Source organism: Solea solea, chromosome 21, assembly GCF_958295425.1.
Source record: "Solea solea chromosome 21, fSolSol10.1, whole genome shotgun sequence".
NCBI classification, from domain to species: Eukaryota; Metazoa; Chordata; class Actinopteri; order Pleuronectiformes; family Soleidae; genus Solea; species Solea solea.
The window spans coordinates 11,566,182-11,580,407 of record NC_081154.1 but is presented as its reverse complement, the minus strand read 5'-3'; the positions used below and the strand labels follow the sequence as shown (position 1 = coordinate 11,580,407).

At 40.0% G+C, this 14,226-nt stretch overlaps 2 protein-coding genes across 2 annotated transcripts; both read right to left on the bottom strand.

The window, feature by feature from the left end:
* Window positions 1-2,676: 2,676 nt before the first annotated feature.
* LOC131448842 (cytochrome c oxidase subunit 7A-related protein, mitochondrial) lies at window positions 2,677-6,532 on the bottom strand. Its single transcript, XM_058621632.1, has 3 exons — window positions 6,373-6,532; window positions 4,004-4,138; window positions 2,677-3,020 (listed from the first exon to the last, which is right to left on the bottom strand). The coding sequence occupies exons 1-3, from the start codon at window positions 6,442-6,444 to the stop codon at window positions 2,880-2,882; spliced, it is 348 nt and encodes a 115-aa protein (XP_058477615.1). The 5' UTR covers window positions 6,445-6,532; the 3' UTR covers window positions 2,677-2,879.
* A 392-nt stretch (window positions 6,533-6,924) lies between these two features.
* Window positions 6,925-13,514, bottom strand: kcng3 (potassium voltage-gated channel, subfamily G, member 3). Its single transcript, XM_058621631.1, has 2 exons — window positions 12,589-13,514; window positions 6,925-11,084 (listed from the first exon to the last, which is right to left on the bottom strand). Exons 1-2 carry the CDS (start codon window positions 13,212-13,214, stop codon window positions 10,436-10,438), a joined length of 1,275 nt encoding a protein of 424 aa, XP_058477614.1. The 5' UTR covers window positions 13,215-13,514; the 3' UTR covers window positions 6,925-10,435.
* Window positions 13,515-14,226: the final 712 nt, after the last annotated feature.

Below are 14,226 nucleotides of genomic sequence, written 5' to 3'. Positions count from 1 at the left end.
TTTTCAAAGCTACACGGAGCCACAGCAGAGGCATTGAAGAGTCACATGCAGGTCTATAGAGCCACAGGTTGCAGACCACTGCCTGAGGAGAACCTTAGGGAAACGTTCTTTGAACGTTGTGTGTTCGTAGGGATACTGTACCCAGTTTGTGTGTTCACTACTGCTGTGTATCAGGATGAATTAAAAGCAGTTGTAAAATGTACTATCAGTGATTGGTGTGTGTGTGTGTGTGTGTAAATATGAAGCAACTCGTTTTTAATCTATTCAAGTTAGGAGATGACACAACGGCAGAGTGTGCCTCGTAATACGATAGGGAGAACGATTTCCTCTGCAAAAAGGGATTCAATTTTCAGTTTTCCTCCTATATTTCACACCCATCCTCCACTCTCTCACCCTCCCTCCTCACACCCCACTTGCTTCCTGTGTTTTGTCTCTCCCTTTGCCCCAGTTTCCTGTGTTCACGCTCCCCCAGGTGCTTTCTTCATTAACAGTCGGAGTGCTCTGCTATTGAGCGGTAAACATGTTATTGGAGAGTTGTCATGTCTCTCCTGTCTGGGAGAGGAGCGACAACAGAGGGCCCCATTGTTGCGGAGGGATGCTCGAGTGGGCTGTCTTGATGCAAGAGGGATGGAGGGCATGCAGAGGGCTGAAATTAAGGTAATGCTGAAGGATTCCTCAGTGAAAAGCTACTACGTGATTTCTTATCACAACAAGATAAAAGAGGCCTCTCCACACACTTTAATGTGTGATCATAATTATTCCTTTTTTTAAGAGAGGCCTCAGTGGGAGGCTGGTGAGTGAGGAGAGTAAGTGAAAAAGAAAAAACCCTCCTTATCTCAATTAGCTTTTTGAATGTTATGATAATTGGACAAGATTTATGAGTGTGTATTTTTCTAAGCCTTATCCACTTTTCTCATTGGTTTGAGGGGGACAGGTGAACTACAGGCACAGAGCACTCCCAATGGAAAATAAAATTAATTTCCCTTAGATATAAAAGTAATAAAAGTCAAAATTGATGAGAAAGTCAAAACAATGTCAAAATATTCAGACAAAAGTAATTCCTAACCACAGGGGGTCATTCTTGCATGTAATTCAAAGCCCTTTCTAGATATGAAAACGTACAGTTTTTCACCAAAGTTCCCTAACAGGTCAGCCTGAAAGTCACAGAAATGTCTCTGAACACTTGTTAGGCTGCAGGAAAATACACGAAAAAACGATCATGCTGTACCATCATAATACAACACTGATATATAATATATAACTTCAAAACTGTCAAAATTACCAGCTTCTTGTGTTAACTTGTTGCATCCCTTTTATACTGGTTTGAAGACACTATATGCAAGAGAATTAGCGCTATCAGCTGTTTATCTCAACTCTCCAATATTTACATACTAGTCATGTATTGAAACATGCTTTACTTTGTTGTTGTTTTTTGGAACAATGTTTAAAACTGGATGGAAAATTAACTAATGCAATGGTATAGAGACATAGTAATCTTAAAAAAATTCAAATGGAAAATTTGAAGTCATTTTTATTAAATTGAAAATATTACTTCTCAAAGCCCAAACTGACTTTTTCTGACAGTTCAGACTATTTATGTGCTCATGAAACGCTGTATCAAGGCCCACTGTCTCAAACATCACTCTTTTGTTAAAGCTGAGATTAAGACACAGACGACCTGTGACACAAGTTTAAAAAAAAATAGGCCAGGAATGGATGAAAACCCATTACATCCATAGTCTTAGTCTTACATGTGGACTGACCATTACAGCGTAAACAATGGTTTGCCACCAAGGTTCCATAACCCTGTTTCCATGGTAACAGCCAATGACATGGTTGACAAGCCATCGAAGGGGAAACAGGCTCAATTAGTGGTTTATGAAGGACTATAACGTGTTCAGTCCATTGTTTGAATGTATCTCGTGGCTGATAGTGCAGGTGATTTTAGTTGGTGTGAATTTAGGCCCTTGCTTCAGGTACACATAAAAGTCTAATTCTCAGGCCACGATTCTGGAGCTGTGTATGACATGTCAAAGTTGTATTGGAAGTGTCTTAACACACCTATACTGCTAACGAGGCTAAAGTGTCCCATAATGGACTTCTTTCACACCTCTTCTACTTGTTATAACATGTTATTCTGTTATTTTCATTATTCGCTTGCATTTCATTGTCCATTTTCACCGCTCAGAAAAAAGGGCACATCAAACGTACCACACTAGTGAGATGCTCCAAGCCAACATGTCTGTCTGACGTGGCCTCCCTCCCTCTGAACTTGACAAAAGCATCCGACATCACACCAGGGCCCACACAAATAAATCGTGTATGAGACAGTATTCAAGCCAAGTGAGCAGCAGCTATGTTCCAGACGGGGTGTCTCCATCATGCTTGCTTGCTTGCTCTCTCTCTCTTGCGCACACGTTTAGTGCAGCAATATCGCAAGCCTGTTGAGCACTGCAACCATTTAAAAAAAAAAAAAAAGAAAACTAAACAATCTTCACATGTTCGCTTCTATTTTGGTAGCAGTAAGTGCTGTGGGAAATGAGGCAGCTCCCAACCCTATAGAGTTTCACACATGGTGTCCATGCATGCGTCGACTGGCAATAATAGCATCCCTACTGAGTAGACTGCTCTTCAATGACACAGACAAACAAAATGGAAAAAGACTGAATTCACATGTTTTGACTTTTGTTTCCCCTTAAAATTTAATAACAGACATATTTTTTTTTTTTTTTTACAAAGAATGAAATCCTAATCGTCATCACTGGTGTTTTAAAAGTAATTAATTCTCTTCATAGAGTCCCATGAGACTGCACGGCAGGTCAGAAGGAGACACTGAATGATGATTGACGCAGAAAAGACATGTAGATCTGGCTGTCATATTAGTTCTTCCTCGGATGGGCTGCCAAGTAAAAAGCCACCAAACAGTATATAGTGCCTCCCACAGTGAGAGCCATGGTGGTGCGGTACAGTAACCTGTCGGGAAGTCCCCGCTTCAAATGAATGGGAACACCATCTGACACCTGAGAGAAGATGGAAGCGGAGTGGGCAGGTGGGAAAGCAGGGGGAGGTTGGGGAAGAAAATAAAAAAAATTAACTATTTGGGTTTTCTGGCAACATTTTACATTATAGTCCAGCAACAGTATGATAATAACTTTGGAATACATAAGTAATATTAAGGTAATACCAAATAACAGCTTCGTAATAACAATAAAAAATGCATTTGAGACATAAGGTTGAATTTAAACCTAATAATATAGTAACTATCAATTTTTATTCACAAGCATTTTCACATGAAGCAATTCCCCTCCCTAGCTTACACAGAAATTCTGAGTATTACTCTAATATTGTCTCATTATCACCACAGCACTGTTATTACCAAGCTGGAATTTGCATCAGAAAAAATATGGCATTTATGTAATATAACCTCCTGATTTATTACCATATTATTACCATATCTTTATTGTACTGTAAAGTAAAGTGTTACTGTTCACTTTTATTACTTAATTATTTTTTATTATGTGAAAAGGTGTGGATAACACCTTTCTAGTCTATGTGGTTTTAAAATACATTTTTCACAGTGCTGTAATAAGAAATAATATTTTTTAATCAACATCTTCAAAAAGTTTAGACTTTCGACTCTCACATCACAGTTCAATAAAAAAGTGTTCTAGCAGCTATAAAAACTGCAGCAATCAACACAGGGATGTTTATTTTACAGAGAGATCACTCTGCCACACTTCTGAGTCGATTATTATTTCCCAAGCTGCCTCTCCTGAAATGAATATTGAGGAAAGAAGCAGAGGGTCATTTAAGAGAGTGAAATGAATACCAGTCACAGCCCAACACCAATACGTCCTCACAGCTTTGAATGATTAGTTTAACTCTGAACCCCCATAAACTCACGACTTTCCTTGAATTAAAAAGTTCAATCACTGTGAAAAATGTAGAAGGTTTGGGTGGTGGGAAAAAAGTCAGGCATCTTTTTCAGTCTGTCTTTCATTACCTGGAATACTCTCTGTAACTCAGGAACCCGATTTGGTCTCATGTACTCCACAGTGGACCCAGCCTCCGACAACAACTTAGTGGGAGTGGTAAAGATCATGGTTGGGGGCTCTGCTGGCAGACCAGGCTTCAGTCCCTGTACAGAAACCCACAAGTGGTTACAAATAATCCAAATTCCTTTAAAATTCATAAATGCATGAAAATGACATACATGGAATTAAAAAACTGAGACAAGATTATAAGATCAAAGTTGTCTCAGGATCAATAAATGTTAAGGAAGATTATGTTAAGAGACAGACAATTATTGTGGAGAGAATGAGCAAAGAGACAAAACATCAAAATTGAAGTTTAAATTTTAATAAAAATGAGCAGTACATATAAACAAAATACAATATAGGTATAGCTGATGTAGTTGTTAATGTCTCAGTTGTGTCCAAATAATGGCTTGAAAAACAATGACATTTCTCTGAATATACAAATGATGTTGCTCAACGTAAAACCCACACACTCTCTGTAGGGACAGACTCTCCTGAGCTCAACCTGCTGCTTATTTTATTCCAAACGATTCCTCAGTGAAAACTTGAACCATAACTGACATTAGCAGTGCAACTATGGCTTGAGATAATTAACAAACTAAAAAGTATTGAAAGACTGAAAGTATTTTGATCACGGTGATATGGACACGGCCATTTAGCTCCACTTCAGCTGGGTGTAAAACATATAATGAAATTTCATACTGCTGTTAATTTTTCATAATATTGTAAGTAAATAAACCAGGGGTACACTGCAGTGTTAATTGGTGATAAGTGTGCCACCCTAGTATTTTCAGAGTTAGTGGGAGCCTCTCATCCACCATAATTTTGAAAATTACAATGCTGGAGAGTGGAGACCCATTATTTTGTGTGTGGGAGCAGGAAAATTAAATCTGACATACGAAAACACAGTGGCACTGGCCGATTATTCTTGCATAAGAAAAGACTAAAAGGGCACCATTTTAATTTTGTATCTGATCACAGAGGTGTGGAGCCAGTGCCGTTTGAGTCATTACCCAAGACAGCTATTACACTCACTAGGGTCTTAAAAAGCTTGGATATTCATCAGTCTAACTGTGTTTCAATTTTGCAGGCCATGAGATATATTTAATGAAGTCAGAGTTTAGTTTTAAAAACTGGACCAACCCTGAACTGAGGAAAACTGGTTTCTAGGAGTGTAACAATTCTGAAATCATGACACAAACACCCATAGTATGTGTGTTTTTTACTGCTTTACTTATTGAAATAAAAACCTCACTTGGATCAAAACAGTTAGGTCACATAAGGCTGTGGTTGTTCTTCACCAACATGTTGTTAATTACTGGGAGAGGTGGATAAACCCAGTTAATTAGGGTCCAGGTACCATATGGTTGTCTCATATAATCTCTATCAGGTGACAATAAAACCATAACAGGTGGTGAGATAATGTGATCAAATTACTGAAGGCTACTTTAATATCAGCATGTTTGTTCAACTTCATGAATGCGAGAGTAAATATATTGGCTTCTCCACACAAAATGATTAATTTGTGAGAAAATAACGAGCATAGTCTTCTAATTGTACGGTGCTGTCATAGAATATAAATCTCTACTGGCCTGGAGTGGCTGGTGACCTCTTTTGACAATTTATTAATACTACATTTTTGTGGATTAGGCAAAGCGGACAAGTGTGAGAGTGGATTTTTTTGGTTGTCTGTCTCTATGTGGCCCTGTGATGGACTGGAAACCTGTCCAGAGTGTACCCTGCCTTTCGCCCTATGTCAGCTGGGATTGGCTCCAGCGCCCCCCGCGACCCTCATGTGGAGAATAAAGGGGTAGACGATGAATAAATGAACAACAAAGGAGCTTGCATGCAATCTAACACAGTGATGAAATAAAAAGGAGACTAAACTGTAAAGGGCAGACAAGCAATAACAAAGGTCACATCTGGCAGAGGCTCTGACAGGCCATTGAATTTTAAAATTGGCAGTTAAGTCACACGGAGGACACATCCACATATCAGGAATAACCTCAGAATAGAGGTTAAATAAAGGTTCTGTGATAAGGCATTGACGGAAATGGGGACATTAAATGTGGCATAAAAGGAAACATGGAAAGGGCAAGCCTCTAGTTTAATGTTTAATTTTAACTTCCATAAGTCCACATTACAAAACAAAATGAAAGTAACGAATACTTAACAGCATATCTGGTCATTAAGACACTAAATAATGCACGAGTGTTCTGGTTGTAACGGCAATTGCAATTCACAAAAGATAATACACAATATATTTCAATGTGGTGATATGAAGGTCATGTCTTTGCTGTTGCCGTCCCGGTGTCTTTTGACTCCACGCTCTTACCTGCGGACTGTAGGCGGCCATGGGAGACGACCCCGTCAGCTTCTGAGTGAGGCCGCTGAATCTGTAAGACATTTTATCGCCAAAACACGGGGAAATATTATGTCCGCGGTTAGCTACAACGAAACCACCCGTTGAAGGGTCTTCCTGCTGCACAAGTCCACTAAAAGTGACGTAAGCATCGACTGGCCCGCCCACTGCCCGATTAAAATTCAGAGAGCTCATGGTTTGGCAGATACGTCAATGTGAGTTGTTGTTTTTTTTTTTTTTTTATCAAATAAACTTGTGTAAAATCTAAAGCAATGCGGTGTTAGTAGCTTAATGTTGTCGAAGGATTCCCCATCTTCACTGTTAGCCCATGTAGTTGACATATTGTTCTATAATACATAATTACAATTGATGAAATATTAATGTGTGTGTAGATTGAATGTTGCCTGTAGCTTCGCCAAAGTTAAATTGGCACAATAAAGGTTTTGAGACCAAAATTTGTTCATGTGTTTGTTATTTCTCTTTTTAGCTTTATTTAATTATTTTTTATATTTTTAATTTTACATTTAACAAACACAGGTGGAAAAAAACACAGGAGGGCTCAGCAAACATCAGATGTACAAATATACAGGTACAGTAATAGTACATTATGCAGCGGATTACACAACACTGCCCAATGTTACAAACGATAAATGTAAAAATACTGTATATATTAAGTCACATTTGCCGACTGAAGAAAGTCGTCTTTTCTATGGAATGAAGAGTCAGAGGCTATAAAAGCTAGGTGGGTTAAGCACCACATACTGTAATAATAGCTTCTAAAAATAAAAATCTTCAGGTGGTAGAAGATTTTTATTTTTCACAGTCACACAGAACTCCACTGGAAACTGTGAAGATACTGGAGGAAAATGAAAAGCTCAGGATTCTTAATGTTTAAAGCCCTACTTTATCCCAAAGTCCAAATATTTTGACAATTCTACAAATATGTGGGTCTGGTTTGTGTTTACAAATGTGCTGTTATCTGCATCCACAAAATTATCCAGTATATACCTGAACAATTTATTATCTGCAATGTTTAAAAAAGGGACATCTGGTTTTGTTGGACCAGCTGACATATTTTAGGCAATCAAAACTTGAGACAGTTCTCAAGTGAACACTGCTTTTCTGTTCGATTTCATAAACCAAGATAGTTGAAAACTGCTGGTATACAATTTAAGAAGAAGAAGATTGTTTATTTTATAAGTTTGGAATAGTTCTTCTTTTTAAAAGGTGCTACAAATTCCCAATGGAAGGGGAAAAAAATTGTAAAAGCAAAGTGCCTGAGTAAATTTAATTAGTGTACTAAATTTGCAAACTAAACCAAAACTATCTGGGGGAATAAAACCCCATATTTGAACTGCACTTTCTGCCAGTGTCATTTAGAAAATATGATTTATGTGTTTTTGGCTTTGTGAATGTGCCATAAATGCTGAAAGAAAAATACAATATTGACGGTGTCACCTGTGTACTCAAGTACAATTTTGAAGCACGTATAAGAATTTCATTATCATTTTACTTCTTGTCAACATTTCAGAGTGATGTGATGCAATTTGCACTCCACTGCGATTTCCTGAATTTAGTTAGATTCATCTTATTATTTTAAATGGCGTACTCTTAATTGAAAGACATGAATATCCCCACAAAAATGCACCTCAAACTACAAATGAACTACTCTCATATAGAGATAATGAAGGTAAAATTCATCATAAGAACATTTCAATGTGTTCAATGAATACATAACAAAACCCCAACCCATGATTTGAGAAAAAATAAAAAATGCAGATGGCCCCATAGTTGCCTCAAATGAAAACTGTGTTGGGGCTGTGTTTTTCCCCAATTTGAGACCATGTGTGTATTTTTTCTATCTTATCTTAATTCTTAAGTTAAATGTAATACTGAGTGTTTATTATCTAGATGTACAGCCCATTAAACATGTTCACTGAATGCCTTTCCCAATGGACTCAGGTGTTCCTCACACTGAAGGTCCAGAGGTGTAAACTACATGTCACCATGTCAAGACTGAATGATCTGAATGGTGATGTGGTGAAAATGCCTTGTGCGTCAATCACATCTTTGAAAAAAGGAAAAGAAAAAAGAAAATATTTTAGGCTTGTGATAAATGATACAAAAACACTCCAACACTTGAACAGTTAATTGAGTCCTATAACACAAATATTAGCATTTGGTTTGTACTCTGTGATAACACATTCAGACATTTACAGAGTCATTTTATTACAGAACCTCATACATTGATCAAGTTAATAACACAATCTACTGATGAAAAGGTTTGGATGTTTTCAGTCAGGTTTGGCCAAAATTCATTGGGTGAGAGACTTTGTGAAAAAAAACCCAAATGAGTTGAACATCATATATCATATAATCTTTCGTGTTTCTGACAGTAACTGTACTTAAAACACATCGACAACACAACAAGGATATTGGAATATGTACTGTATACAATACACTGTTAACCCATACAAGGCCAAAGAGTTTACAAATAAATAACAAATGCAGACCTTAAGTTTAAGGACAGAGAGACAAGGTTTGTCTTTCTTTTGTTTGTGTGAGTGTGTGTTCTTATAATTGTTACTTCTTTAGGACCTTCTCTGGGATAAATTATGACCTTGTTTGGGCCAGCATACACCTGGTCCTAATGAGGTAGAACTTAATTTCTGAGCGACTGGTTAAGTTAAAGGCTAAGATTTGAATTGTGGTTTGGTTGAGGACAGGTAATGGTCAGTGTTAGGTATTACACTTTGTTTCGGCTGTCCTCATGAATGGAAATCAATGCTGTGCCCTAAAAAGAGTGGCTGCACCAACCTGTGTGTGTGTGTTAAAAGCGGAAGGTTGATGGTAACAGGATGAAGAGGAGAGGAGATACAGAGAAAGACTGTTGTGTGGGAGAGGTGTTGACTTGTTTGTTTGGATCATGTGTCTCTTCAACAAATCACATCATCTTGGCAAACCAAGGCCATTGCAAACCTGTCTGAATCATGAATGTCAGAACCATCATCTGTGATAGGCCATGCTGTTCTTTTTTCCCTCCCCTCCACGTGACTGTCTGTTTTTATTAAAGTAGGTATTTATGACAGCTTACTTCCAATAATAATCACGGGATAAGAGGGCTGCATGCCAACAAGAAGGGTTGCAGGATAATAATCACGGGATCTGGCTTATTTGTGTGCACAGAAATCCACCACCATTATGATTGACATGTTGGAGGATGAGGTTGCCTTGGAGACAAAGAAATACAAAATGCCTTTCATTTGCTGATAATGGAGACGCAATACTTTCTCCTGCTATTTAGCTTGTGCTCAGGCCTGTTCCACATTCTGTCATTTTTGTTCCACAATCTTTGACCACACAATTTCACACCCAATCTGCCTTGTCGTATCTGCTGTCCATGTGTTTGTCTCTCACCTTGTAGGCCTTGTTGACCCGTGTCCATGTTTAATTTTCACTGGCTTAAGCTACTCAGACAACATAAGCCACGTGTACACCCCCCTTCTCCATTCCCACATTGCACTCACATGCTCAATCTTTCATTTTATTTCCCAGGTTTAACAGAATGCATCTAGGTCACACATCAATAATTGTGTAACTTGTACCATCTGGGTGCAAAGCTTAGACAAAGTGAACGGCTGATGGCCAGACTAACACACACACACACACGCACACGCACACACGCACTCACTGCAGCACACACAGGAGTGGTAACCATGGGAATACAGTGTAAACAGTAGTCACTGTCAAAACTGGACTGACTGTGCCAGTGTGTTTAATAAATAATTATTTGTGTGCTCCTATTCTTCTGTTCAAATCATGTGGTTAAGGAGACAGGTGTGCAGGTTAACGACAACAACTGAAAGAAAACACACAGGAACTCATCAAACCAAACAAAATCACGTGGGACTCAGGCAGGAAACAAGAGCAGGGGTCAAATTTGATCGTTATTCACAATAGGCGCGGCAGATTTACTGGTTTGTTAAGTTTCTCTCTGATGACGGCAGAGCCACGGGTGATGGGCGTCAATCTTATTTTATTGCTGTAGAATCTCTGTGGACAGGCTGCGTGCACATCTGGCAGAACGGAATTTGAGTTCATGGTAGCACTGCACAAAACTGTGGTAGATGAATGTGATGGGCAGTGCTAAGAGCACAATGCCACTCACCACACACATTCCCCCAAGCACTCGTCCTCCAACTGTCACAGGGTACACGTCTCCGTATCCCACTGTCGTCATGGAGATGATGACCCACCAGGCGGCGGCCGGGATGCTGGCGTAATCAGGGTTCTGCGTGCCCAAGTCCAAGCCGTGCTCCAGCAGCTGGGCCAGAGCACTGTATATTGCCATGGCAACGCAGACAAACACCATCAACATGACCATCTCCCTGTAGCAGCGCGTGAGTGTGAGCCCCAGTGTCTGCAGGCCCAGGAAGTGTCTGGCCAGCTTCATGAGCCAAAACACGCGCATCATCCTCAGCACACGCAGTATCACCCCAGCAACCCCAAGCCCAGCACCGGGCATCCCTGCCCGGGCCATTGCCATGGTAACATAGTAGGGGGTAATGGCGATCACATCGATGATGTTTAGTGGATGGCGGAGGAAGTCCCACTTGTCTCTGGCTACCAGAAAGCGCACTATGCACTCTGCTGTGAACCAGCCAATGCACACTGCCTCCACGATCCTAGAGAGGAAAGAGAAGAAAAATGAGTTGAACTGACAGTAAACAGGAAATGGCAGAGGAGCTACAGAGAGATTTAGATGATATGACGAGACACTCATGATCAATATATATGAGGAAGGAGCAAGAAAAGCAGAGGCAAAATAAATTGCAATGCAATTCAGGAAAGTAAACCAGGGCAGAATGACAAACACACAACAAGTTGACGATGAGAAAATTGCCAGGAAATTGCACAGAGGGAGGGATAGAAACCCCTCAAGGAGGGAGTGTAACATATGCAACATGATTATGCCCTTGATTGAGGCAATCAAACTGAATTAGTGAGGTGATACATGTATTTAAGCAGTCAGGACATGCAAACACCACACAGCCTGAAGATAACTACATTAGAACAATTGGACCAAACCAAATTATAGAGCAACTGAGAGAATTGCATTATCTACTGTCATGAAATTAAATAGGAATTATTTTGATCCCGGGCATAAACTACACTTTCAGTTGATTACCTAACCACTGTAACAGATCCAAAAATCAACACTATGTCCAGCCCGAGTGAACATAACCATGCCTTATATAGAGTTTGCCTCAGGCAGAACACAGAGAACAGGCCAAAATCATGTGGAAACAGAGGTTGTTTTTTTTTTTTACTGTGCGCCTCCAGAAATGAAGCTAAAATAACTGCACTGCAACAGCAGATAGAATATGATCACTGCAGCTGGTTTCATTCCTTTTTGTTTGTTCAACCTAATTTACAGTCACTCTCCTTCTGCTTTCAATGCATTATAGCAACTGAAATATTATGTATCTGACATATTTGATCTATTTGTGTACTGTGTACTGTTGTGTCAACTGGCCAAGCCAATAAAAGCAAAATTGTGAAGTGGAGGGGGAAAGGACTGTAGACAAGCAAAGGAGGGCTTTCTGTAATAATCAACTGTACATATTTTTAGATAATATAGATCAGCTATTGATTTGCTTCCTGGGGAACTTGTCTGACATGTGAAGATCAAACTGTTTCCCACTTGTCATTATGATGTATTGACAAGTATTGACTTCACTAAATACAAGGACACATTTTTCTGCATTTAAGTATTGGATGCTTTCTATCATGTATTTTAATATATTGCTTCAAACTAACTGCATGTGTTTGTTGTTATAAAACAATGAAATCATCTCCTTGTGTCATCCATTTCTCTGGTGGATAATAAATACATAGTGCGCAGAGAGTTTGGCTGCTGCTCTAATGTCTGCAGGAGCTTGCATGCGATTCCCCCATTGTTTATGCGTGTGTTCATTTATTTATTAAGTGCTTTATCAAGACGGGAACACGTCCTTGACAGGGTTTAGCCTGTTGAGCTGACTTTACGCACTAGTTGCAGAGCACAGTCGCACTTGTTGGTTATCCGCACTCATTGCGCCTGCACATTTAAAGGCATTATGCATATCCTCATGAAACATTCTCCTCTGTTCTTGTTAAATTTAACTGACCCCTGACTATAACGCCTACCTGTGCTCCTCCACAGTGTTTCTCTTGGCTGTGTCCCAGTCCGGCAGGGTGCTGGCGCACAACATTATCATAGAAATAATCACAAAGATCACGGACACAGAAGCCAAAAGCTGCGCCACAATTGAAGAGTTTGGCTCCTCAAATGTCTTGCGCATCTTCTCCATCCATTTAGCTCGACCTGTGAGCGCACTGCGCTGCACTGAGTCACTCTGGCTCTGGGAATCATCCCCGGACACTCCGATCTCCCCCTCGGACAAAGTGTCCAGTCCGATCTCGGACATCCTGTCATCCAGGCGTTTCTGGCAGCAGGAGTCCAAGTGCGCGCTCTCCAGTCCCCAGTAGAGCATCTCTGTGTAGAAGGAGAGTTCACACACTCCAGGGACAAACCGGAGTTTACCAGAGCGCACATACAGCATAATGAACACGAAAGCCTGCGCGTGGCGGTCGAAGAAGAACTCATTCCGGTCCCGGTCGTAGTCGTCGCACAGTTCCAGGACCTCTTTCTCGCTGGCACAGGCATGCAGGCGACTGACGCGCCGGAGAGGGAAATCCCTGATCACCTCGCGGGTGAAGGCGTACCGGGTTCCCCCTACGTTGAGCACGCAGATACTCTTCCCAAACTTCATCTCGCCAAACTGTAATCTAAAACTCCTCTTCACAGTCCATCCCTCCTTCCATAACAGGAGTTTGGACACTTGGAGGTGGGGGTCATAGTCTCCCCGGTCTCCCCGGGCGTGGTTCACGGTGAATGGAAGTGGTCCTGCTCTGAGCTGCGTGGCTGATGGAAACTCCTCTCTTCTCCTTGTCCCTCTGAAGCCAGTGGAGGAGACTCTCCACCCCAGTCAGCCAATCCCACTAGTGATGTCACATGCGCGCGCACGGACCCACGCACTGCGAGAAAAAGTCGTGGAGGGAAACTACAGAGCTCCCTCTCCAAAGTGGATTTAAAATGTTGTATACTGAGCTCTGTTAATTTAGTCAACATTTTTATAAATTAGATAAAAGGCTGAAGATTATAATGTTTTAAAATATCATAGTCTTTTATTTATTTTTGATTTTTGTTTTGTCTTGTTTTGCACATGTTATTTCCCCATATTTGTAAAGCACTTAGATGAGTGTTATAGAAATAAGGTTTTATAATATTAGATTAGTATGAAAACACTTTAGATCAGGTTGCTGATAATGGACACATCTGTGCTGCAATTAGGATATAACGTTTGAAAGCTTAGTGTGAAACGTGTCATAGTTGGTTTTAACAATATCCAGAGTAAATATTAACTGACTGATAATACATTTTCTTGCCTAGTGCATGTTTGTTCACCATTAAGGAAGACACTTGATAGGGCTGCAGTTGCTTAGTAGTCCTGTTTACAATAGCACAAATCAGTAGTGATAGTAGATACATCTTTGTTTAAGTCTGTATGTTGTTTCTGCAGGTTCATCAGACACTGCTCCTGATTCTTAAAACAGTGTATTTATATTATGCCAGTATATTTAGAAAAGCATGTCTCTCACGTTGTGTTAGACAAATTAAATAATTAACAGAAAGGGTCAGAAGAAGTGTCGTTCAACCTAAGGCAAACCATATGTCACATATTACCTGAGCACATGTTTGTCTGTGTTCACTTGGCATTCTTG

Excerpts from the sequence above, each read along its gene's own strand:
- LOC131448842 (XM_058621632.1), bottom strand. The coding sequence starts at position 6,444 with ATGTCTTACAGATTCAGCGGCCTCACTCAGAAGCTGACGGGGTCGTCT. Across the intron at positions 4,139-6,372 it reads TGGCCGCCTACAGTCCGCAG|GGACTGAAGCCTGGTCTGCC; the intron begins GTAAGAGCGTGG and ends GTTTCTGTACAG. Across the intron at positions 3,021-4,003 it reads AGTTACAGAGAGTATTCCAG|GTGTCAGATGGTGTTCCCAT; the intron begins GTAATGAAAGAC and ends ATCTTCTCTCAG.
- kcng3 (XM_058621631.1), bottom strand. The coding sequence starts at position 13,214 with ATGAAGTTTGGGAAGAGTATCTGCGTGCTCAACGTAGGGGGAACCCGG. Across the intron at positions 11,085-12,588 it reads AACACTGTGGAGGAGCACAG|GATCGTGGAGGCAGTGTGCA; the intron begins GTAGGCGTTATA and ends TTTCCTCTCTAG.